Source organism: Grosmannia clavigera, assembly GCF_000143105.1.
Source record: "Grosmannia clavigera kw1407 unplaced genomic scaffold GCSC_168, whole genome shotgun sequence".
NCBI classification, from domain to species: Eukaryota; Fungi; Ascomycota; class Sordariomycetes; order Ophiostomatales; family Ophiostomataceae; genus Leptographium; species Leptographium clavigerum.
This window is the reverse complement of record NW_014040771.1, coordinates 120,055-144,712: the sequence shown is the minus strand read 5'-3', so window position 1 is coordinate 144,712 and position 24,658 is coordinate 120,055. Positions and strand designations below refer to the sequence as shown.

The window sequence follows — 24,658 nt, the reverse complement described above, 5'->3', positions numbered from 1 at the left end:
ATGTATCGTGGCCCAACTCCATTTTCTCTCTCCTTTTCGCGCTACCCGTCGCAGCAGACCCTTCTCTCAGCGTCCTTCTCAGCGTCCTTCTCGTCCACGTCGTCGTCGCCGTCGCCTCGCCTCCCCCACTCCCCTCTAGCGCTCCGAGCCGTAGCGTTCGGGCAGCTCGATATCCCAGCCTGGCCGCTCCACGAGGGCCACCTCGAGTGGCGGATAGGCTCCTGCCGTGACCGTCGTGTCGTGCGCGGCCAGCGGCACCACGCCGAGGATGGGCCGGTACTTGAACGTATGCCACCACCTCGTCGGCGTTGGCGTCGTCGTCGTCGCCGTCGTCGTCGTCTGTTGCAGCTGCAGATCTTGCTGCTGCTGCTGCTGGGCTTGCTGGTCCACCTTTCTGTGACGTCGTCGCCGGTTTTTTTTCTGCACCGTCTGCTGCTGGTCACGTGTTGTCTCCTCCTCCTCCGAGCTGTCCTCATCGTCGTCGTCATCGCCCTTGGGCCCGACATCTTCCATATCCACGTCTACCCAACTGGCGCCTTCGCCCGACACCGTCATCTGCACCCGCTTGGGCTCTAGGCTGCCTAGGCTCATCTTGTTGCCCGCGCCCGTGTCCTCGCCACGCTTGCGCTTCTTCTTCACCAGATGCTGCTGCGCCTCGGACGGGGACAAGTTGGTCGTGCTGACCGACGGCGTCGCCGCTGCCGGGTCCACGGACGTGTCGATCATAAAGACAAACGAGGTCCCGTAAATCCAGACCCGCGGGCCCTGCCACATGACGCCCTTGGCCAGGTCGCGGATGTTGCGATACTCGACCGGCAGGCTGCCGGCGTGCAGACGGCGAAACCAGGGCGCCAGGCGCGCCCGCAGGGGGTTGAAGACGAAGAAGCGGGACGCGGCCGTGATGGCAAGCAGCACATAATCGCGTGCCGGTGCCGGTGCCTCCGTAGAAGCAGTCGTAGTCGTGTCGATGGCGGTAGAGGCGGTGGAGGAGGAGGAAGTAGCAGCATTACAGCCGGCCACGGGAGCACTGCCTGGAACGTCTGGGGCAAACGAGAGGACGACGGGCGACGACGACAGTTTGGGAAACTGCCGTGCTCGCGGGGCCCGGATCCATCTGCGGGCATCGTGGTGGTCGTTGCTGGCCTCATCTTCAACCTTGTCCTCGTCCTCGTCTTCGCTGTCCTCCTCCGATGACAGCTCATCCGCATCCACATCCGCGTTTTCGGCCTCGGCCTCCTCTTCATCGTCGTCCAGGACGCCCTCTGCCGCAGCGCTGGGGTCGCGCAGGACCCAGGTGTCGACGTAGCCGGCGAGGTCGGCCGTAGCCAGCATATTGCTGTCGGGCGAGAAGGCGATCTGCGTGATGTGCCTGTCGTAGCGGCCGAGGCCACTGAAGAGCTCGTGTCTCGGGATGGCGCGCTTCAGCCGGGCCAGACGGACGGGCTTGGGGCTGAGCGAGAGACTGTCGTCGGGGTTGGTAGCCTGAAGTAGAGTCACGTGAGAATCGACACCGCGCGAGAGGCAGACCCAGCGGCCGTCGGGAGAGATGGCGACGCTGGAAGCGCCCTTGGCAGCGACAGAGGCAGGGACGGGGATCTTGGAGATGGCGAGAGCGTCACGGCCGGTCGTGCTGGCGGTGGTCCTGCGTAGCTGAAAAGCCTTGACCTCGGTGCTGGTGATGACGACGACAAAAGAGCCGTCAGGGCTGATGGCGGCACCGGCGATGTTGGCGTCGCCGCTGACGAGGATGCGGCCGACGAGACGACGGTTGCGCTCAATGTCGACGTCCTCAGCAGCGTCTGCCGGTGCGGAAGCGGTCTGGTCGAGCAGCTGACCGAGCGGCGCGGCAAAGGACCAGATATGGGCCTGTTTCTGCCACCAGCAGACGACGAGACGGGCGGCCGGAGCGCTGGCCATGGGAACTGTTTGGGGCAGATGGGACAGAGTCCGGTGGTGCTCGGAGCCGGACTTTTGCAGCGGCAAGACGACCGGAGCAGCATCGGGACCGCCAGCCACGACGACACTGATGCCGCGAGCCTCAAATGAAGCCATGGCCTTGACATCGTGGTGGTGGTAGCGACGATGCCAGACCTTGGCCCAGCGCTGGGCGGTATGGTCAGCCGGGCCATTCTGACCATTCTGGCCGGTCTGGCTGCCGGCCATCTCGCGGTAGAGCACAACACGACGGTCCATACCGCCGCTGATGATGGCCGAGCCGTCGGCACTGGTGGCGAGGCTGAGCACGTCCTGGGTGTGAGCCTGAATGCGCTGAGCCTGGCTGTAGGTCCGGCCGTCCCAGATGCAAATCTGGCCGGTCGAGTCGCCCGAGACGATGTCGCCATTGGGCAGACAGCGGACGCTCCAGACGATGACATCGCGAGCCCCCCCCACGAGATCGCGGCCGAGCGTCATGGCATGCAGGACGGCGCCGTTGCGCACGTCAAAGACGCGCACGGTGCTGTCGGAGCAGCCGACAACGGCAATCTGGCGCGACTGGAACGCAATGCTGGTCATCTTGACGTTTTTCTTGTGCGTGCGGCAGAGCCGCTGAAAGCGCAGCTCGTCGTCCTCGGTCGCGTACAGCACCAGACAGCCGTCCATGGTTCCGCCCACAAGACGCTGGTGGCGGGCTGCCTTGTCGGCTCCCGCCTGCTGCAGCCGCGGCTGCACGGCCAGACACCAGATGTCGCCGTGCTGGCCGCTCGCGTGTCGCCGCGCACAGCCTTGCTCCAAGTCCCATTCGGTGATCGTGTTGGTATAGCCGATGCTGAAGAGGCGCATGCGACCGTGGCTGATGGCCCGTCCGCCGTCTAGCTCTTCGTCGTCCTCCACCACCCAGGCCAGACCCTCCACGCTGCGGTCCTCGCCACCCCGGATGGTCATCTCCTGCAGCCAGCTGCCCTGCATCGGGTTCCAGATCTCAATGTCGCCATTGGCTCGTCCGATTGCCAGCCGTGCCGGCGTCGTCCTGCTGTGCTTGTTGCTCGTCGGGAGGTGTGGGTGCGAGACCGCCACTGCATTGATGGCTGACGCCTCGTACGGCACGAAACGACACCGGTGGATGTCCATGGCGGCGCAGCCCAGTTGTCGTGGTGCCTGGTGTCTGATGCTTGCTTCTTGCTGCTGTGTGGTGGGAGAGTGTGGCGATGTGTCTATGATTATGTTGGGGCGTGTGTGAATGTCCATGTGCTTGTATGTGTGATCCAATTCTCGCTTCTTTCTATCCCGTTATTTTTCTGTGCATTTTCGCTCCTGTCGCTGCCGTGGCCGTTGTAGAGCAGAGTCCTCTCTGTCTGAAGCTTTTTTTCCTTCCTCTGCGTGCTAGCGTAGCTCTGAACTTTTTTTCTGCCCCATGAATTTTCTGCCACCGTCCACCACCCAATCGCCCCGCCCACCGCCTACGCTTGGCTGCATGGGGCAGTAGCGACTGCCTGTGCCGTTTCCAGCAGTGCTCCTGCCAGTATTTTTCGATAGCTCCGACTGCCGCGGCCGCGTCACTTACTCCGACCTCCTATTTCGGAGTTTAGATGGATGCGTCACATGAAGACATAATCGCTCTTCATCTTTGTCTTCGTGCACATATATTCACCTTCAGCTGTTGTTGTTGTTTCCCCGTCCCGGAGACAGCTGTCTGCAGCCTCGGTGCTTGCTCCCTCTTTTTCCTCTTATTTTCTGCCCCGCCTCTCGTGTGGTTGGTCATATGCGCCCTGCAGGTCCGGACCACTAAAGACGTGCCGCATCATCTCATCTCGCCTGTGCTGCCAACAGGCCGGGGCTACCCCTCTCGCACAAGGCTCTGGACCGGAAGCGGGCCATGGATTTCAACAGCTCGTCGCCGTACCCGGAAGGGGTCATCTCCTTCCTGGACACGGACCTGTACAAGCTGACGATGCAATGCGCCGTGCTCAAGTACTACAAGGACGTGCCGGTGACGTACTCGTTTACCAATCGGACGCCGGAGAAGAAGCTTTCGCGGACGGCCTTCCGCTGGCTGAGCGAGCAGATCAACAAGCTCGGCAACATCTCGCTGCAGGACGAGGAACAGGCCTTTCTGCGCACGCACTGCCCTTACCTCAACGACGCGTACCTGGACTTTCTCAAGGAATTCCGGCTGAATCCGCGCGAGCAGGTCACCGTCACCTTTCAGCCGGTGGCCGCTCCAGGCACCGACTCAGGCTTCCCGGCCGAAGAGCTGGGCGACGTGCACATTGCCATCCACGGTTCCTGGGTCGACACGATCCTGTACGAGATCCCCATTCTAGCCCTGACATCCGAGGCCTACTTCAAGTTCATGGACACGGACTGGACGTACGACGGCCAAGAGGACCTGGCGCGCGACAAGGGCATGCGCTTCCTCGAAGCCGGCTGCATCCTGTCCGAGTTTGGCACTCGGCGCCGCCGCGACTACCACACACAGGCCCTCGTCTTCCGCGGCCTCGTGCAAGCGAGCAAGGCCGCTGTCGCTGCCGGTCTGCCCGGCCAGCTGTCCGGCACGAGCAACGTGCACCTGGCCATGCGCTTCAACATCCCGCCCATCGGCACGGTAGCCCATGAGTGGTTCATGGGCATCGCCGCCCTCCTGGGCGACTACACTCGCGCGACCGAAGAGGCACTCGCCCGCTGGGTCGGCTGCTTCGGCGAGGGCGTGCTGGGCATCGCCCTGACCGACACCTTTGGCACGCCCGACTTTTTGCGCGTCTTTGGCCGGCCGGTGCGTGCACCGACGACGACGACTTCAGCTCAGTCCACACCCCGCACATATGCGGAGGTCTTCACCGGCGTCCGGCAGGACTCGGGCGACCCGGCCGTGTACGTCAAGACGATGCGGGCATTCTACGACCAGCAGGGCATCACGGCCAAGAAGGTCATCGTCTTCTCCGACTCACTCAACATCGAGACCTCGCTGGCATACAAGAAGGTGGCCGAGGCATCCGGCTTCCAGCCTACCTTTGGCGTGGGCACGTTCCTGACAAACGACTTTGTCAACGTCAAGACGGGCCAAAAGTCCACGCCCATGAACATTGTCATCAAGCTGAGCTCGGCCAACGGCCGGCCAGCCGTCAAGATTAGGTGTGTCTGTGCTCGTGGCCTTGTCTCTTTTCGCTGCCTTCCCTCCGCTAACAAGACAGCGACAATGCCGGCAAAAACACGGGCGACAAGGCGACGGTCGAGCGAGTTAAGCGCGAGCTCGGCTACGTCGAGAAGGACTGGGTCGGCGGCGACGAGACCCATCGATGGGGAAGAGAAAGCGACAAGGTCCAGACGGTGTGAGCCGTTGAAGGAAGTGGGCGAGATGGCCTGTTTTTCTGGTGGCTTTGGCTTATCAAATTTGCATATTTCCTCCTATTTGTCTCACATCATCGCTTCTCAGCCCCTCGCACGATAAAATATACAGCTAGAGTATAAATCATATCTTTACGTCAGCCAAATCTACGACAGGATAAAACGACTAATAGGATCAGAGCAAGCCCAAGAAGTGCTGGAGAGGAGGCCGACAGGTCCGGTGCTAGCACAGTAGTCCCTTTGCTGCTGGGAGCCGGAAATATAAAAATAAGGTTGGGTTGGGTGTAAGATATGGCAAGTGGTAAATCGCGCTCATAGATGGCGGCAAGTGGCTGTATACGAGTGCCGTCAGAAGTATGCAGGGAGCTAAGAAGGGGGAGACAGAAAACGAAGAACACGGAAAACGCCGAAGAACCAAAGAAGACAGAGGAAGACGGAGAGCACAGAACGAAGAAAAAAATCTTTCTTTGAAGAAGCAACTTATCGGGGCTTATGTCTCCAATCAATGACAACATGCTGTGAATAAGCGGAACAGAGAGGACACTAATAGATAAACGAGCCTCTGCCTCTAAGCTGGGCTGACTGACTGTTATCTTTGCCCGCTTGCCGCAGACTGGTCGTACCCCCCCACATGGGAGATAAGAAGACGCTAGGGACAGGTACAGTCAGAGCTGCTACGGAGTGCTGTGCAGGCTATATACATGGGATTCCAGCAGGCCAAAACGCAAAACGCACATCTGGCAGGCAGAAAGGAGCAGCTATCGTCGCGCAGCAACAGCAGACGTGCGGCGTCAGCCTGCAAAGCCCGGCGTAATGCTTTCATGTCATGCCTTGCGTCAGACGGCTGCTTCTCTTCAAGGTTCTCCGTATGGTCCTCGTCTTTGGCCCGTCTTGTCGTCAGAGACTGCGCTATCGCTCTCCCTCTCGCTCTCGCAGCCTTGTTCCGCTTCTGTCCGGAGCCCGTGGACGGTTCTTTATCAGTGCTGTCTCTGGCCTCGCCTGCAATCCGTTACGTACGACGTACCGGGACCGATCTGTCAAGGCTCTGCCCTGTCCCATGCGCCCATACTCTGTTAATATCTCGTGGTCCCGGTCGCTCTTTTTTCTTTCCCTTCCTTACCCCCAGCACATATGTTGACCGAACCGGATATCGCTCGCGCTCGCCATGGAAAACGCAGATGTCCTGGAGAAGAAGCCGGTGCCTGAGCGGCCAGGCGACTCGGAAGAGGAGGTGGCCGTGGTGCAGGACGGCACCGTGGTCAATGCTGCCGGGTACAAGGACCAGCTGCAGCGGCAGTACGGCCTCATAGGGCTGGCGGGTATTGCGCTGACAGTGGACAACGCCTGGGTGGCGCTTGGGTCGTCCATCTCGGTGTCGATATGTGAGTGCTGTGATGTTGGTGATGTTGATGTTGTTGGTGATATTTTTTCTGATCTGACTTGTTAGTGAACGGTGGTCCTGCCGGTCTTCTCTACGGCCTCATCGTGGCCATCTTTTATTATTCATTTATCGGGTTGGGCCTGGCCGAGGTGTGTTTCGTGTTCTCTCTCCTCTCGCCTCACTCTCTTCTCCTCACTCTCCTCTCTCCTCTCTCCTCTATCTCCTCTCCTCTGTCCTCCTTCTCTCCCGTTCTCCCTCTCCCTCTCTAACCATCACCAGCTCGCTTCCTCTGTCCCTACCTCTGGCGGCGTCTACCACTGGGCCACACTCGCCGGTGGTCCCCGCTGGGGCCGCGTTCTCGGCTTCTACACCGGCTGGATCAACTTTTACGGCTGGATGTTCGACCTTGCCTCGCTGCTGCAGATCACAGCCAACATCTCCGTCAGCATGTACGCCGTCTACCACGAGGACAGCTTCACCTCCCAGCCGTGGCAGATCTACGTGGCCTACCTGCTGATCCTGCTGCTGGCCGCCGCCCTGGTCATCCTGGCCAACCGGCTGGTGCCCTATACCCAGCATCTCGGCATGTTCTTTGTCATTGTGGGCGGCCTGGTGACCATCATCGTCGTGGCCGCGATGCCGCACCAGCGCCCGACCAACGCGGCCGTGTGGAAGCACTTTCACGAGAACAACCTAACCGGCTGGCAGGATGGCGTCGCCTTTCTGCTGGGCGTGCTCAACGGCGCCTTCACCATCGGCACGCCCGACGCCATCACGCACATGGCCGAAGAGCTACCGCGGCCAAAACGCGATTTGCCGCGTGCCATCGGCCTGCAGCTCGGCCTCGGCTTCCTCTACGCCTTCTGCTTCGCCATCTGCATATTTTACTCCTTCGCTGACCTGTCCGTCCTCCAGGACGGCTCCGTCAACTCCTACCCCCTCGCCTCCATCTACCAACTGGCTACTAGTCATGCGGACGGCAGCCCCAATCTCGGTGCTACTTTTGGCCTCCTCTTCATCGTCTGGGCCTCCTCTATGCTCTGCTGCGTCGGCACCGTCCTCACTACTTCGCGCATCTACTGGGCCCTTGCCCGTGATAATGCCGTCCCCCTCTCTGGCCTCTTCGGCCGTGTCAACGAATCCCTCAGCTGTCCCGTTTACGCTACCCTCTTCGTATCCGTCGTTGCTGCTGGCCTGGGCGCCATTCCCCTCGGCAGCAACACCGCCTTCCTCGATCTCACCGGCTCCTTCATCATCCTCACCACCGTCAGCTATGCCATCGCTTTTGGCGCCAATGTCTGCTCTGGCCGCAAGTACTTTCCTCGTGGCCCTTTCCATCTTGGCAGATACGGCACTGCCATCAATATTCTCTCCATCATCTTCATCGTCTTCTTCGACATCATGTACTGCTTCCGTACGTTGCCGTCTCTCTTCTCATCCCCCTTGTTAACTCCTGCTGACCTCTCCAGCTTATGCAATGCCCACTACTGTCAGCGGTATGACCTACAACAGCGTCATCCTTGTTGGTGTCGTCTGTCTGACCACCATCTGGTGGTTCGCCCATGCCATCCGCCACTATCCTGGTCCCAAGGTCATGGGTCTGTACATTGGTGATACCGACCATACTGGCCAGCAGGAAAACTTCGTCGCCGACCCTGCAGGAGAAAAGTGAGGCGGATTGTTGTGGTAGACCCGATGTGGTTCGGAACGGACTTTGTTTTCGTTGCAGATGGGATATGATAGGCCGGGGGCCAGAATTATAGACGGCGGCATGTAAAATGTAATGGCATGGCGGCATAAACTAGATTTAGTCTTTCTTTTTCAGTGTTTTTGGACACATCTCTTCACTTACACGATTTCAGTATTTTTGCCGGCCAACAAGTCACGTGGACCGCCGTTTTACATCGATGACCGTCGGCCTGTCTGTCAATTCTCGTTGCTTAAGATACTCGAAATTCATTGTTTGAAATGCAGTCATTTTCGCTAGTTTCTATCGCTAGGTTTCGCTGTATCTGGCAAATCGCCAATTATCAAACGCAGTAATGTACTCCGTGCAATGCTTTTTCCCGGAAATGAAAACACAAACACAGCCCGATTTATCAGTCTCTCGGGAGCTATCACCCACGCATGTGATCCATCTTTCTGTAGCCGTACCACAGGTGAAACCAAACGAATCATACTCTGACAAGATCCATGTTTTGGCGACACCACTCTTCCCAGACCCGTCGATGAGGTTTTGCCGTATCATTCGAGTCTCTCAACAAAGACAAATGGGTACCAGGAAAACGTCACAGCAGAAACACTCATCGGCGTGATGACTCGGTTCAGGCGACGAAACAGAGGGCGGAGAATGCTTCGCGGGGCACGCCGAGGCTAGTTTATCCGCCGTTCTCGCAGAACGCGTCGATTTAGATTTAACCGCCGGAAGAGTCGAGTTGCCTGACATGGACGCCGGGCCTGCCATCGGGCCTATTTTGTAGACCGTGTCTGTCAGGGGCCTCAGACCCGTCTTGAGAATGGGACGTGCCAGCGTGTGTGTTGTGCTTGACACACGTGTCGAGCTTTGATCAAGGACTGGCCACATAACGAAGATGAAGGCGAGACAGAGGGCGATGCACACGCCGAGACTCATGAAACGTTGGGAGGCCATGTTTATGGATTTGCCTCGTTGTGATGCTTTACAGTCTGGTGATGCAACGAGTGGCCAAAAAGGTATGTTGGAAATCGATGATTGAAGTTTGAAAGAAAGCTTAGGTTTGGAGGATGTAACGGATGAAGAGAAAGAGGGAGAAAAGAGGCCAAGGAGGGCGGAAACATCACTTTATACACGACATGGATGGGCTCAGCGAGGAGAGAGCTTCTTGCCGGAGGCGCCTGCCCGAGACGGGGACAGCAGCCGTGGGTCACGTCGGCAAGATCAGCAGGCACGGTCGGTCGGTTGCGATCGCTCTTCTCTGTTCACGCCGGCCGCTCCTGCCTTGAGACAGGCTGGCCTGCGAGAGACTACCGAACCGAAGGCCTATTAGTACAGACTTGCAGATGGCATGAAACAAGTCGTCCGCATTTCTCTATCTCATCGTCTCCGTCCTAGGATGTCGCTTCTCTCGCTGCTGCTGCTTAAAAGTTCCGGCTCATGTCTCCCCGGATTCTCGCATAGTCAAACAGGCCCTCGATGCTGCCGACGGCGCTGATGGCAATGTCCTGGTCCCACAGTTTCCGGTTGGCAAAGTCCATGACGTCCTTCTCTGTTATCGCGTCGATGACGCGCTCGATCTCGGCAGGGCTCTGGCGGGTGCCGGTGGTGATGATCTGGCGGCCAATGTCCTCGGCCACGGCGGTGGTGCCGTCCAGCGACAGCAGGATGGACGCCTTGAGCTGGGCCTTGGCGCGCTCGACCTCGGCCTGGGATACGTTCAGCGACAGCCGCGACCACTCGCGCAGGGCAAAGTGTACAAGGTCGTCAATGCGCGTCAGCTTGTCGGTAACGAGGTAGATGCCCCAGAGACTGGAGGGGGTCAGCAGACGAAGACGGCAAAGGCAAAAGGCAAAAGGCGTCAAACTCACCCAGTGTCGCTGTAGCTCGTGGAGAAGCTCATGAAGCTGTTGGCCAGGTCGTTCTTGTGGACGAAGCCGCTCAGCTTGCTGCCCTGGTGCGGGGCGTTGCCGAGAGCCTTGTCGTAGTTGCCGACAATAGCCTGGGCAACGAGGGCGGTAAAGTAGTCGTCGTCGTTCCAGCTGACACCCTCGACGGCGATGGCGATGTTGGCGGTGGGGATGGTGTCGTCGCGCACGCGGACGTCGGAGCCGATAAAGTCGGACTTCTTCTTGAACTCCAACAGAGCGCCGGATGGCGGCGACGTGGCGGGCAGGCTGGTGAAGTGCTTCTCGGCCAGCTCGACGAGCTGCTCGTGGGCGAAGCCGCCGGCGCCGACGAGGACCATGCGGTCGGCCGAGTAGTTGTTCTTGATGTAATTGGACAGCTCGGTGCGGGTGATGTCCTGGATGTTCTGACGAGGACCCAGGATGGTGCGGCCGAGCGGCTGCTGCTGGAAGGCGGTGGCGTGCAGGTGGTCGAAGACGACCTCCTCGATCTGCTTCTCGACCTCCTCGGACTCGCGCAGGATGACGTCGCGCTCGCGCTCAATGGCGGACTCCTCGAGCTTGGAGTTCTGCAGGATGTCGGCGAGGATGTCGACGCACTGGGGGACGTCCTCGTTGAGGGCCTTTGCGAAGTAGACGGTGTTTTCGCGCTGGAGGGTTAGTGGGAAAGAAGGGAAGAGGAGAGGGAGAGAAGGGAAAGAAAGGAAAGAACCAACCGAAGTGTATGCGTTTAGGTGAGCTCCGAGGTTCTCGATCTCCAGCTCGAGCTGGTGCTGGGTGCGCTTGCTGGTGCCCTAGATCCGACAGTCAGCTTTTGAGGATATTCGAAGCGGGGGAGAAAGACAGGCATACCTTGAAGGCAAGGTGCTCGAGGAAGTGGGCGGTGCCGTTGGTCTCCTCGGTCTCGGCGCGGGAACCGGCGTCGATCCAAACGCCGACAGTCGAGGTCTGGGCATATGGCGAGTAGTGGGACGCAACCTGGCAGAAAGGATGATCAGCAAGACAGAAGCAAGCAGGGCAGAGCAGAAGCTGACGGGGGGTGCGGAAGGAGTCAATTGGGCGGCTGTGATGTCGGAGCGTACCGTAAGACCGTTCTTGAGCGTGGTGGACTGGACCTTGATGCCCGGCGAGGTGACGGGGGTGGCGAGGCCTCGGCGCAGCGGAGGTAGCGAAAGACCAGCGCGAGGGGCCTTGAGGCCGCGTCCGAGGTTCAGAGCCAGTCTTCGGGAGGCCATGGCGGACGCAGAGAGATGTATGGGGGGGGAGGGGGGTATCGGAATGCGGGAGGATAGAAAACGGATTGAGCGAATTTGCGTCTTCTGGATGGAGGCGGCGGATGGAGGCGAGAATCTTTCGATGCACTTTTTTGTTTTTCTCGGCTTTGCTGGAGCTAGTGGACAGGTTGATGCCTTGTCTGTCAGGCAGGATCGGAAGGGTGCCGGAATCGACCGAGCGCAATTACGTCGACGCCTATTGGGTGAGATTGTGGGGCAAAACACTAAGAGAAAGCACTTACGGAGGGCGAGACACGGGGAAGTCATGTGCAGAGGACAGGTGGGCTTTTGCCAGCGCATATATAAGCAATTGAAGTGTTTTCTGATGAGACAGAGATTGGTATACTTGCAAGTGTATTGATAGCCAGGGAATTCATGATTTGACTATGGGTGACGGCGAGTACAGCTTTGCGGCAGAGTTCACGGCCAGCTTGCCAAAGAAGGCGATCCGGGTGGGGAAGAAGCGAGGCAGCACAGCAGGCGGGGGGGCACAAGCAGCAGTGATGGGGGTGACAGTGTCGACATACCCGCCTCTGGGCCAGGTGACGCAACTGGCGAGCGGAGACAGCGTTGGGTTCTACGCGATGTTGGAGACGAAGCGAGTATCGGGGGACGACAGGGCGTCCGCGTGGGAGGTGGCAGTGTGGCATTCGACGAGCTCTGGAGCAGACGAGGGCGAAGCAGACCGAGAGGGCGAGTGGGCGGCGACGGAGCTGTCGGCAGTGGACGCAGACGACGAGACGAAGCCGCGGTCATGGCTCTGGCTGCAGGACGAGGACGAGACGACGGTGCGGCACTGCTATGGCGGCACGTTGAACGTGGGTCTGGGTCCAGCCTGGTTCACGGTCCGGTTCCGGCGGCGAGCCACGGCGGGCTCAGAGGCGTCGGTGTGGCGATGGGTGAACGAGGAGCAGGAGACGGAAGACGGCACATTGGTGATAAGACGAAAGAGCGGACGACCAGCCGAAGCAGATCTGTCGAACCTGATCCACGGCCTCAACCCAGCCTTTTCCGTGACCTCACCGCGGAGCCAGGTGGCCGGCACGACGCTCTGGAGTCTCGAGACGACCGTGGCCGGGGCCACAGACACGGACGAATCCGGCTACACGGACACGACGATCGGCACACCGTGGGGCGACGACCTGCTGCGCTGGCTGGCCCTCGTGCGCGTCTGGACGCCGTGGCTGGCGCCGAGCCATGGCCGCACCCGGCTGCAGCTGGACCGCGACGCCGTCCTGTGCGCGTGTCTCAGCCAGACCGGCCAGCACCTCGTGCTGCTGGCCGTCAGCGGGCGACGTGGACTGCTGAGCGTGCTGCGCACAGACGAAGCTGGCCATCTCGTGCTGCACGTGCGCAGCGACAGCCTGGTGGCCGAGCAGGCGACCCTGCTGGTGGCCGTGGCCGACGACGTGGAGCGGGCCAACGCAGCCGTCATGTACCATGCACGAGGGCTGATCGGGTGGGAGGCGAAGGAGGAGATGACAAGCCAGGGAGACGACCAGACGGAAATCCCCGACATCCTCCCCCAATACCTCGAAACATGGCACGACGGCCTCGGCTTCTGTACGTGGAACGCCCTCGGCCAGGCGCTGTCCGAGGCCAAGATCCTGGCTGCCATGGACGCGCTCGCGGCCGCCGGCATCCGCGTCGGCAGCCTCATCATCGACGACGGCTGGCAGACGCTCGGCCACGCCACCGCCGTCCCGCCCAACCACTTTCAGCGCGGCTGGGCCGCCTTTGAGGCGGAGCCGACACAGTTCCCACACGGTCTTGCTCACACTGTGCACCAGATCCGCGCCCGCCATCCACACGTCCGCCACGTCGCCGTCTGGCACGCGCTGCTGGGCTACTGGGGCGGCGTGGCGCCGGACAGCGAGCTGGCCCGACGCTATGCGACCGAGGAGCTGCAGCGTGCCCATCCGCCGCGCCGCCACCTGCCGATCGCTGGTCCGATGACCGTCGTGGTCGAGGCCGACGTCCGCCGGCTGTACGACGACTTTTATCGCTTTCTGGCCGCTGCCGGCATCGACGGTGTCAAGACCGACGCCCAGTTCATGACCGATACCTGGCTGTCGGCCCGCGCACGTCGCCGCCTCGCGCCCGCCTACGAGGCCGCCTGGACCGTCGCTGGCCTGCGCCATCTGCAGGCACGCGCCGTCTCCTGCATGTCGCAGACGCCACCGCTGCTGTTTCGCACTCAGCTGCCCGTCGGACGACCGGCTCTCGCTGTCCGCAACTCGGACGACTTCTTTCCCGACGTGCCCGACTCTCATCCTTGGCACGTCTGGACCAACGCCCATAATAGTTTACTTAGTCAGCATCTCAACGTCCTCCCCGACTGGGACATGTTTCAGACCGTTCACGACTACTCGGCCTTCCACGCGGCCGCCCGCTGCATCAGCGGTGGCCCCGTCTACATTACCGACGCTCCCGGCCGCTATGACACCGCCCTGATCGACCAGATCGCCGCGCCCAGCCTCGCCGGCCACCACGTCGTCTTCCGCCCCGACCGCATCGGCCGCGCTCTTCGGCCCTATGCCGCCTTCCACGACCGCGCCCTCCTCCTCGTCGCTGCCTATCACGGCGATTCTGCCGGCTCTGGCATCCTCGCCCTCTTTAACGTTGCTGATCGTCCGCTCGCTGAGCTCATTCCCCTTGCCTGTGTCCCCGGTGTCTACTCGACGGCTTCCCCGTCTTCTCTGTCATCCCCGTTCTTTTCCCCTCTGTCTTCTCCTTCGTCCTCAAATTCGCCCTCCTCTCCACCACTCCACATCGCCCGCCTCCACAGCTCCGGCCGTCTGTCTCGTCCGGTCGGCTCAGATGCCCTTCTTCCCGTCTCTCTCGGCGTTCGCGGCTACGACATCCTCACCGTCTACAAGCCGCTGGCCTTTTCCTTTGCCGACCACGAACCACCGCTCTACGTCGCCAACCTCGGCCTCGTCCGCAAGATGGCTGCCGCCGCCTCCGTTGTCAGCACCTCTGCTGCCTGTCGTCAGTCTGGCCGCCGCGCCGTCGAGCTGACCGCCGCCTTCAAGGCTCTCGGCATCGTCGGCATCTACGTCTCTGCCCTGCCCACATTGACCGTGGCCGACAACTTCCTCGTCACCATCCGCGGCTTGCCCATCCCGCCCACCTGCGTCACCAAGTCTGCCAGCGACCCGTGTCTGCTCGAAATTGACGTCGAACGCGCCTGGAAGGACTTGCAGCAGACACCCGATTGGAACAACGAACTGCGGCTGACGGTGCATATTATGCTTGACTAAGCGTGTGGGGCTTTGCTAGAATTGGCTTATAAGCGAATCAAGCTACGGAGTTCACTACCCCTTGATTCCCAGTCGCGCTGCCTCAAAAGCTACTATGGCTGCCACCTCGTCGTGCAGGCTCGGTCCCGTCGGCTTCCAGCCCAGAAACTGGCGCGCTCGCACCGCATTGCCGCGCGAGTTGGTGCCCCAGGTCACGTGACCGGACGCACCAGCACCAAGCACATCGGCCATGGGGACCTGTTTGACGACGCCTCTCTTGGTGCCGGTCCCTCCCAGCCCCTGCTCTGCCGCACTGTCGGCCAGCCACTGCGCCAGGTCGCTCCATCGGTGCACCGTCTCGTTGGCCGCAAAGTAGTACGCCCGCGGCCCAAAGAGGTCGTCGTCGTCGCGCTCGGCCGGACGCAGACCAGCCTCGACCATCCGGACCAGCAGTGCCGACAGGTCGCGCACATACAGGTTGTCCCAGACCGTCTCTCCCGAGCCCTCGACCACGGGCCCGTAGCCGCGCTGCAGCACGTACGCCGCCATCGCCGGCGCCTGGATGCTGCGCCGGTTGCCCGCGCCGCGGCCGATGCCGTAGATCAGCGGCGGCGTCACCACGGCCGTGCGCATCGCTGCCGTCGTCGCTGCGGCTGCCAGAACAACCTTGTCCACTTCTTGGTGCGGCGCCGCGTCAGGCAGCGTTAGAATCTGCTCGATTCCCGCTACGTCGTCATACGTCTGCTCCGCCACCGGCGGCTGACCCCATCGGCCGTGGAGCATGTCGTACTGTCCGGTCAGCGAACCCAGAAACAAAGGCTGACTGGTCAAAAGGAGAGGAAACACACCCATGTAAGTATACCCGTTCCTGAAATGTGAATGTACACCCCCGGATGCTCCACCGTGTGGCCCGCCTCAATGCCCTTAACAATCGCCTGGGCAGCCGGTATGCTGTCAGACGACGCTCCGGTATCTGCAGCGGTCAGCCCTCCGTCTCCCTCAAAGACTCGCTACCACCCAAAGTCTTACGCAGCACCACGTCCGCAGCTGCCGCCTCGCGGCTCAGCACTTCTGCGTCATCCAGAGTCCCATATGCGAACCGTATGTTCTTCGCTTTTGGATAGGCCGCCTTGATCTTTTCTGCTCGCTCCTCGCTGCGCACAAACAAGGTGTAGTCGTGCTCTGGGTGTGTTGCGTACAGCTCCGCGAAAGCATCACCGCCAACGTAGCCTGTGCAAAGCCTTGTCAGCACCCCCAATTGTCACCTCCTGAGCATGCACTCTGCCGACATACCAGTCACCCCCGTGCTATTTCTTGGGTTAGCTTTGTTCTGACCGTAGTTTCGCCCGACGGCGCCACTTACATGAAGATCTTGGAAGCCATTGCTGTCGTGTTGAACTATTGCTCGTTGGTGTACCAAATGAATACGTCCTTAACGAGTCCTGATTCTCTTTACGATCGCGACACAGCCCGGCCTTATATAACGGCCTGCATATATGATATCATTGTCTGCTAGGATTAAAAATCTTGACTCCCCGTTCTATTGCCTTCGCTCATCGTTTGACGGCCATTACTGTGTACAGTGCGTTTGTAAGCATGTTCGATTACACATACGGACTACTCCATAATACGAACAGTCACACTTGGGAAAATCGTTTTCCCCGGGATCAAGCCCCATCATATGTGGGCCACCCCGCATTCACAGCCTTGCCTAGTCTCCCCCAATTCCAGCATCTGCATTAGTAATAACACGCTCTTTTCTGTTTAAACATGATACATCGTAAGTCTATTCTTTCACAGCTTCGTAAAAAAACGCGGTAACTATTCCACCCATCACGCTAACGCCATCCGACAACGCCAATGCCGCTCATACGTGCAGCACGCATCAGAATGTACAGGGCATAACAATACAATCAGCTGCGCAACGACTGCCGAAACCACAACGCAACAATACCAAGGCTGAACGATCAAGCATTCACAAACACGCGGAACGAAACACAATGTGGTCCAATTGTTTTTTTTCTTTTTCTTTGGATATTCACACTATCCTCCCTGGGGCAGGATAGATCTAAACTCACTTCCACCTCCGAAGCTGTCGCATGGCGTACACTCTTATCAGGTCAGAGGGGAACGAACGGGTGGTGAGGGTGCCCAATCTTGGTGGCATTCGTCGACAGAAGGGTGTTGTTTTTTTGGTAGACATGAAAAGCCTATTTTGAACAGTCGCGCCAGAGCACGACCGCTATCTTTTCGCAGGGACATACTGCTTGTGGTAACAACAAAAAAATGAAGCAAGGAAAGAGAAACAGTTTGGGAGCATGGCCGATCAAAAAGTTTGTAGGGCAAACAAATGGCTGCCCCATGAGAGGTCTCGGCAACAAAAGAAAAGCAAAGATCAACCGCTAATGCCATGACGCTGATGAGGAAAGAAATAAAAAAGGGCGGCGAGAAACGCAAATCGAAATCCTGGATGCCAGATGCAGAGCAGATCACATTCTTTTTCTCTCTTCCCAAGAAATAAACGCGCAACCTTTTCTAACAAAATAAGAACAAGCCGGCAAGACAGGGAAACTTGACAGGTCACAGGATTCCATTGTTGTCACTCCAATATTTTGGTACAACAGACGTTTATCTCACACACACACCCTCTGGCACGTGGAGACTCCGAGGGTATCAAGGTCTAACGGATCCCCAGCTCAGGGAGAAGCCTCGTAGGAAAGGAGGCGAAGACGTAGGGAAAATGGTGGGTATCGAGGACGGAAGCTGTCTATTGTGCCGCGTCAAAGTAGGCCGCATACTGTGCAACACTGGCATCTTGTTGTTGCGCATGTGCCGCATAGACAGACGGTGCGTTCGCGTTCGTGTTTGACGGAGGCGTCGGCGTCACCGGACACCGCGGCACGACTGCGTAGCCGTCCTTGGCCACGGCCCCGTTGGCCGCAAAGTAGGCGCCGTCTGGTGTAATGGGTGGCGTCATGTATCCGTCGGCCACGCCCGCAACGGCCCCCATGCCCTTGTGTGGCGTGCTGTACACGTCGGCCTGGTGGGCCACACTGTCCGACTCACATGGCGACGTCGACCGGCAGCTGTCTGCCAGTCTCCTGTTGTTGTTGTTGATTGCTGCCGCGTGGCGGGCGAGGAACTCGGTGAGCTTAGCCGACACGCCAGAGAAGTGCGATGATGCATACTTGCGCGACAGCGTCGGCGACGGCTGGTGCAGGTTCTGCGACAGGGTAAGAAGAGTGATGTTGTCCGCGTGGTCCCACTCGCCGTCGTTGACCTCCGGCCGGCCAAGAATGGCACGGGCGAGCGCGAGCGACGCACGAGCCATGGTCGACGGCTTGGTGGACACAAAGTCACGGTGGTAAAGGGCGATCTCGCTGATGTACGCAGCCATGCTCTCGACCTCGCAGTCGTCCCGCTCCTCAGCCACAATCAGCTGCGAGAAGAAGTCCACGGTAGGGTGGCCAATGTTCCATTCGAGCGTGTTGAGCACGTGCATCTCCATTTGCGTAAACATGCCGGCGTCGTAGAGGCCACAGCACATGTTGTTCAGCTCATTAATCTGCGGCACCCGGTCCTTCTTGTCCCCGTATTTGGAGGCAATAAGCAGGGCAGCGCAGCCAACGAGCTGGTAGTGCTGCTTGTACACCACACGCTTGGAGCAGTACCGGTCCAGAAGGTTGATCGTCAGGAAGAGCGTCTCGGGCAGGAGTGTGAAGGCAGCATGGGCCTCGACGATGAAGTCGATCAGGTATGGTCGCATAAACCACTGAATCTCGCGCTGCATGTCGATCAGGTTGACGTCGGGGAGTGTCTCGTCCTGTTCCCCACGCATTAGCTATCCAGATCCAACCAGCAGAGCAAAGCCACACGCAAAAGGGCTCAAACATACCTCCATGTGCCGCGCGTGCCGCATGATGTCCTCCAGATACTCCTCCGATGTCAACCTTGAAAGTTCATTGGCGATCATGTCTTGGCGATTTCTTGCCAGCAGCTTCGCTGCCTCTCTAGCACTCATTCTCGGAGCAGTTGGCTCGTTGGACTCGACAAAGAAAGTGCCGTCGTGCATTTGCGTAGAGTAAGCCATGTTGGAAGATGTTGCGGTCTGAAATGGTAGATATGACTGAAAATGAATGTCGAAAGTCTGGCTGTCCAGAAGCTGTAGATGTGAGCCCGAAGTTTCTGAGCGAGTTGGTCGCAGAAATCGGAAAGATCGATGTAAATGAGTGTGGTGTATTAACAAATGCCAGCGGGAGACTGAGTCTTGAAATGCTGGCGAGCAAATTATTCGACCAGGCGATGTGGTCTATTAGGGTATTAAAGAGAGCGTCGAGAATCAAGTAAGGAAAGGTAAAAGAGTGACTGTGGCTGAGAAGCCGGAGATGCAAAACGAGAGAGAAAGAGAGAAAGAGGAGATGCCGGTGAAGGGGAGAAGTATCTTGTCCTCTGAGAGTTCTGCGGATGCAAGTATTATATATTAGCTTTGGACGTGATGGAATGCTTCAGACACCGAAGACAAGGGAAGAGATGGGGACGGCCCAATAAAGCGGCACAAAAAGCAAATGAAAGAGGCGCTGCGCGTGGAGGGGGTCCGAGAGGCGCGTCGGCCCATCTGACAATTTCAACGGAGGAATGCCTTCGAGAACGAAGGGCAAACGGCCTTCAACGGTGCCAATGTGCTCAGGCCTCGATCTCCACAAAATGAGAGAAGGAGGTGCGAGAGGGGGCAGAAGAGGAAAGAGGACGAGATGTGGAAGGCAGTGAAGGGAGCGTTGCAGAATGGCGGCCCTTGTTGGCACCCAGACAGGGAGCTTTCCGTGGATACTGCAGCACAGTGACTTCGCGGCTAGGGACTGAGAAATGCGTGCAAATGATTCGAACGCGTTTTTAGCAGCCCTAGCAGCAAGCTTCGGCGCGCTGATGTGCGTTTTTTGCTAGCTCACAGCAGTGGTGCCACTGTGCAAATACAGGGAATTTGATGGCGACCTTGGGCCGGCTAGCCGCATAATCGTTGTTCACGGACCGAAATGTACGGCGCTCACGGAATAACTCAGTGTGAATACCGCACACGCCGGCAACGTGAAGGAAGGGAGGGCTAGAAATTGGGGCGGGGAACTAAGGAGAGAGGCAGAAAAACATAGGAAAGAGATGTCCCTTACCGCCACGGTGGTTGTGCTAAGAGCTGTAGCCACAAAAGGTGATTGGATTCCAAAAGCCCAAAGAGTAGGAGCAACGAGTTAACGTGTCCTACGAGCGAGGCTTTGGGTGTTCAACTGGAGACGCGGATGTGGAGAATGCCAACTGGCACGCAACTGTACGTTGATCTGGTTTAGCTTCCAACTCAGGGAGACGATAGGCTGTGGCTGACTGGGGGAGGGGGGAGGTGACAGAGCTGCTGCTTGTCACTGTCACCGCCAGAGAGCCGATTGGCAGGCTCACGGGACGGGGCTGGCTGCGGGTGGCGACTAACCTCACTTAGCACCTTCAAAGGGATGAAAGGTTCACGACAACTGCCTCGGTCATGTAGAGCTATTCAACAGGAACGTCTAAATGATCTTGGATACTATTCTCTCTTCCCTGCTGTTGTAGTCGACCAGTGCCGTGTGCAGGACCGGATCGAAGGGCTGAGACTACCGGTGAAGGCGGGGAGGAACTGGCGAATCGACTGCAAAAAAGCTGACTAGTACAAGCTCGAGGGAGGAACTGCTCGGGGTTGTGGTGTCGAGTTTGCAATTGGAATGCTGGCAGATGGCGAGGGAGACAAAAGAGTGAGGAATTCCAGCTGGCGGGTCTGGAAAAGGGATAAAATGGAAAATGATATATAAAAGGGGGTCTCCAGGAAGACAGAGATTAGAAATAAAAAAAGCAGATTGCCGTCGACATCAACTGGAAAGTAGATGACGAGCAAGCAGAAGGTGGGTTAAGTGAACAACAGCGAAAGAAGATCTTCTTGACAAAGACTCCTTCTCCGATGTTCTCCCGAGGTGTTTTTAGATGGTTTCCCACTGCGGTATGGATGCGGTGGCGTTCGTTCCCGAGGTCCAGAGTGCCAGTCTCCTTAATCTCAGACTCGAATGAAGCGGGGAGGAAAGCCAACCAGGTCAGGTTTCAGTATTCTCGCTCCGTGGGGGGGCGGGTTGAGGATGCTTCGGTCAAGGCTTGATCTGGGCCTTGGACTCGCTCTGCCTTCCCTCCAGAATTTTCTCTTTTCTTCACCTCTCGGTAGTCAGGAAGGTTTAGAAGAAGATCGTGGTGGTCGGACTGTTCAGGAGGGAGGGATGCAGACAGGGAGAGTTTGAAGAGAGAGAGGAATGTAAAAGTAAAATGGGAAGAGCCGAGGAGAGGAAGAAAAGGAAGAGAAAAGGAATCAAGGGAAAGGAGGAGGGGGATACGGACGAATAAAAAAGGACGGGGGAGGTGGTGCACAGGAGTAGTGAGAAACAGGCACAAAGTGACCAGCACAGGCGCCTTGCCAAGTTACAATGGGCGAAGCAGCAGTGGCAGCAGCACAAAATCGCAGGCGCACAACCACTAAAGTCGCTATGGCCAGCGGATGAGACCGCGTGCACCTCACCATGGGGCCCGCATAGAGAGAGGGAGCGGGCTGGGACAGACATGGGGGGTGTGTGAGATGGAGGAGCCAAGAGCAAAAGGGAGTGTGGTTCAATAGGTGGTTCCCTCTGGCTTAGCTGGGCCCTCTTTAAGACAAGGGGACAAGGGGTGGGAAGGAACCACACCGGCTAACAGCCAACCAGCCAGTCCAAATCGACCAGGCGATGAGGCAAGCTAGCCAACCAGCGCGCCGGACTGCCATCGAGCCAAACCAGGACCAGGAGAGAAAAAAGAGGGCCAGCTCCGTGCAGGATGAGCCAAAAAGGAGCAGGAGAAGGGAGGGAAAAAAAAATATTCGTTGGCTTGCATCGGATTACGGAGCAACGGGACACGGAGCACAGGCTCTTTCTTGCTTACTATGCACAAGGCCAAAGGCCAGCGGCCAGGCGATCCGGCCGGGAAGCAGACAATGTAAAAAAGGCAAGGAACGCTGCAAACAATGATATTGCCGTCGTCGGCGACCACGAGGGAACGAGGCCTCAGGACGGCTTAGTCGCTATCAGCCACAGCCGGCCCATGGGCTGCGCGACCGACCAGACAAGACGTCACGTCTCGCCAGGGTCGACAGGGTCGACATCTGACGTTGGATGCCGTCCTTCGGGGGAGGACATGGGGAGGGGGCTCTTTAGTGTCAAGCGAAACGACGCCCGACTATTGGCAGTAATTACGGAGCTGTTGAACTCTACGCGTTTTGCAAGGCGCGGCCTCGTTGGTGAGAGCGTGGTGGTGCATGCATGAGCGTGTTCTAATGTGATATTTGCAAAGTGGTGTGGGTGTTGCTCAAGGCAAGCGTGCGTCTTACCCCTGGCGCCGCTGAAAAGAAAGCAAAAAAAGCAGGATAGTGAGATACTCCGTGCTCCTAGGATGGTGTGGTGAGCGGGTGGTGTGTGAGCGAGATACAGGGGCTGCGTGCAGCCAGGACCGGCGCGGAGAGAGAGCTCATTCGGCCACAGTGCTGTTAGATATGACAAAGCAAACAGCACATACTATGTAATACTCCGTACATACTTTGTACGGAGTAGCAGCAGCACATTCTACAAGCACGAAGTACGGAGCACAAGTGAGATACGGTATCTTACGAAAGCAGATGTGGAGGGGTGGAGAGTGGTGTCACCGGCGTTTGGTTGGCTGTGCTGCTTGCGAGCGGCCGGGTGGAGATCAAGGAAGCTGTCGGGTCGTACTTTCCTGGTCTTGGCTGGCCGGTGGCCACACAGTACGACCAGGCTGGTGCTTCGATTGTCCCCCTCACTTCTGCTGCCATGTAAGATACATAGCAAGATCTCTCTCGTCGTTCGCGTGCCTTCCGTTCGCTTGTCCTCCGCAGAGGGCTGTCAGGCGATTGCTGTCCTGCGTGTCAGGAGGGCATCAAGACCTGGTACCTGTCCGTTGCTTGGACCTACGGAGTACGTGTACTATGTAGGATGAGCACGAAAAATTTCGGATCTCCTCCACCGAAGCAAGGGGCGGGGGACGAGAGAAAAGAGACACCTTCCTGAGCCCGTTCTCCGCTGTGGAGAGGACAGCCAGAAAAAAGGTGAAAAGAGGCTACGGCTACGGAGTACTCCGTACATGACATAGTACTACATGGTCATACGGAGTAGTCGTTCGTATACGGCAGAGCGATCAAGACACGGGAAGAATGTGGCATCGCGAAGAAAGCCCGACACTGCCAAAGCGCACTGCGGGCAATAGGAACCGACCAACCAGAAGCATGCTCCCGCGTCATTCTGCTCGTATGCAGAAGCGCGCCGACCGACGTCGCCGGCGGCCCCCATCGAGACACGGTAGTCGATCGAAGGACCCCTCCTGCTACTGCTGGCGGTTTGCATGATGCGGAGTACGTGTTCATGAGTGCCGGTCAATGAGGCGTCCGGACACGGCCGGGGCAGCGAAAATTCTGTAGATGGAGCTGCGCTTGGAAAAGGGCGAGGAAAAAGCATCGCGTCGATGAGGTAAACGGCCGCTTGGTGGAGTAGCTAACAAGGCTTGCCTCTTACGTATTTTGTCGGATGCAGACCCGCGAGCTAAAGGCGTCGAGAAGAGATTTCCCATACTATGTGCGAGCAGACTGCAGGCGACACCTATTTTTTCTATTGGCACCAACTCCACGGCTACGGAGGTTTTTGAACGGATTAGGCGCACTGGCATTCAGCACTACGAGAAGCTACTCGGTACTATCCAGTTTTCTGTAACGGGCAGCTTCTGCCTCTCTCGGGACATGTCTCACCGGACCGGAAGGCTGGACGGGGGGTGGGCAAAGGGACAGTTGGGCTTCCGGGTACAAGATCGAAGTACATGGCAAGCAAGACATGCCCTGGTTGTGAGATGGCCGCTTCCAACAAACCTGCCAGATAGCCGCGTGCTCTCTCTCTCTCGCAGGCTGACCGCATCCAAAGGCATTGCCTGCCTGCTATGAATGCTCGGCTCGCAATATTGCCTGTGTGGTTCCGGTGGATGCCACCTTCAGGACCAACTCCACTCGGGACATACGGAGTAAGAACCCTGCACCCAAGGAGAGGTGTCTCCAAATCGAAGGAACAAGCGACTACTCCGTACAGCCAATTGCACCCCAAAATGAGGCGTAAAACAAGAAAAATGGGAATAACTGAAGCAAGAGGATACCGTCTCAATCCGGACTCGTCACCCCGTATTGCGGTAGGGTCCTGCTTTCCTGTGTACTAATTCCCTTGCTTTGGTGTTTGCATCACATTGCTGATCCACCGAGGAAACTATTGGCACTGACGTTGTCCCTTCTTTTCACCACATAAGTACGGAGTACCCCGTATTTGCGACTCGTGGCCGACCGATCGGCCACGAGTCCGACTCTTCCATTTTTTTTTCTGTTTGTATCTTACGGAGTATGTCAAATCTTGAACACAGTTGCATCCCGAGGCCTGACGGAACCATACTTGTACCGTGTTAATACTTGCCCGCTAGACGTTGCGGGATGTCGCCTACATACTCGTAAACGCCGGTGTGTCTTGCAGGTGCAAGGCTCCGTAATTTCGACGGGCCAGCCAGCCACTGCCTTTTTAGGCAGTAACAGGCTCGCTGACGTCTGGTAAGGCCGTCCTACCAGCTGCAAAGAAGCCTTTCAGGCTCTTAAAATCCGTTTTCCGTACACCGTACTCCGTACACCGTCTTGTACCCGTTCTGCTGACATGACACCCTTTGTCGTCCCCGACCGCTGACGATCAGGAGACTCGGCACGAACCCATTGATCTGCAGCCACCATGACTGCCAATGCGACCACAGAAAACAAG

At 58.2% G+C, this 24,658-nt stretch overlaps 7 protein-coding genes across 7 annotated transcripts; 3 read left to right on the top strand and 4 right to left on the bottom strand.

Annotated features, from left to right (window-relative positions):
* Positions 1-135: 135 nt before the first annotated feature.
* CMQ_1867 (small nucleolar ribonucleoprotein complex) lies at positions 136-3,069 on the bottom strand (the record flags this gene model as incomplete). Its single annotated transcript, XM_014314793.1, has 2 exons — positions 136-279; positions 427-3,069. The coding sequence occupies 2 exons, from the start codon at positions 3,067-3,069 to the stop codon at positions 136-138; spliced, it is 2,787 nt and encodes a 928-aa protein (XP_014170268.1).
* Positions 3,070-3,814: 745 nt separating this feature from the next.
* CMQ_2003 (nicotinate phosphoribosyltransferase) lies at positions 3,815-5,271 on the top strand (the record flags this gene model as incomplete). Its single annotated transcript, XM_014314929.1, has 2 exons — positions 3,815-5,070; positions 5,130-5,271. The coding sequence occupies 2 exons, from the start codon at positions 3,815-3,817 to the stop codon at positions 5,269-5,271; spliced, it is 1,398 nt and encodes a 465-aa protein (XP_014170404.1).
* A 1,177-nt stretch (positions 5,272-6,448) lies between these two features.
* CMQ_1985 (choline transporter) lies at positions 6,449-8,336 on the top strand (the record flags this gene model as incomplete). The annotated part of the gene is made up of 4 exons (XM_014314911.1): positions 6,449-6,665; positions 6,731-6,813; positions 7,088-8,078; positions 8,134-8,336. 4 exons carry the CDS (start codon positions 6,449-6,451, stop codon positions 8,334-8,336), a joined length of 1,494 nt encoding a protein of 497 aa, XP_014170386.1.
* A 1,445-nt stretch (positions 8,337-9,781) lies between these two features.
* On the bottom strand, positions 9,782-11,499 carry CMQ_1958 (mitochondrial processing peptidase beta subunit; the record flags this gene model as incomplete). Its single annotated transcript, XM_014314884.1, has 5 exons — positions 9,782-10,169; positions 10,229-10,914; positions 10,981-11,058; positions 11,117-11,242; positions 11,347-11,499. The coding sequence occupies 5 exons, from the start codon at positions 11,497-11,499 to the stop codon at positions 9,782-9,784; spliced, it is 1,431 nt and encodes a 476-aa protein (XP_014170359.1).
* Positions 11,500-11,924: 425 nt separating this feature from the next.
* Positions 11,925-14,801, top strand: CMQ_1840 (raffinose synthase protein; the record flags this gene model as incomplete). Its single annotated transcript, XM_014314766.1, has 1 exon — positions 11,925-14,801. The coding sequence occupies one exon, from the start codon at positions 11,925-11,927 to the stop codon at positions 14,799-14,801; it is 2,877 nt and encodes a 958-aa protein (XP_014170241.1).
* Positions 14,802-14,855: 54 nt separating this feature from the next.
* Positions 14,856-16,163, bottom strand: CMQ_2051 (NAD-dependent epimerase/dehydratase; the record flags this gene model as incomplete). The annotated part of the gene is made up of 5 exons (XM_014314977.1): positions 14,856-15,569; positions 15,629-15,753; positions 15,810-16,010; positions 16,074-16,087; positions 16,144-16,163. 5 exons carry the CDS (start codon positions 16,161-16,163, stop codon positions 14,856-14,858), a joined length of 1,074 nt encoding a protein of 357 aa, XP_014170452.1.
* Positions 16,164-17,547: 1,384 nt separating this feature from the next.
* Positions 17,548-18,870, bottom strand: CMQ_1852 (g1 s-specific cyclin; the record flags this gene model as incomplete). The annotated part of the gene is made up of 2 exons (XM_014314778.1): positions 17,548-18,603; positions 18,676-18,870. The coding sequence occupies 2 exons, from the start codon at positions 18,868-18,870 to the stop codon at positions 17,548-17,550; spliced, it is 1,251 nt and encodes a 416-aa protein (XP_014170253.1).
* Between the last annotated feature and the right edge of the window lie 5,788 nt (positions 18,871-24,658).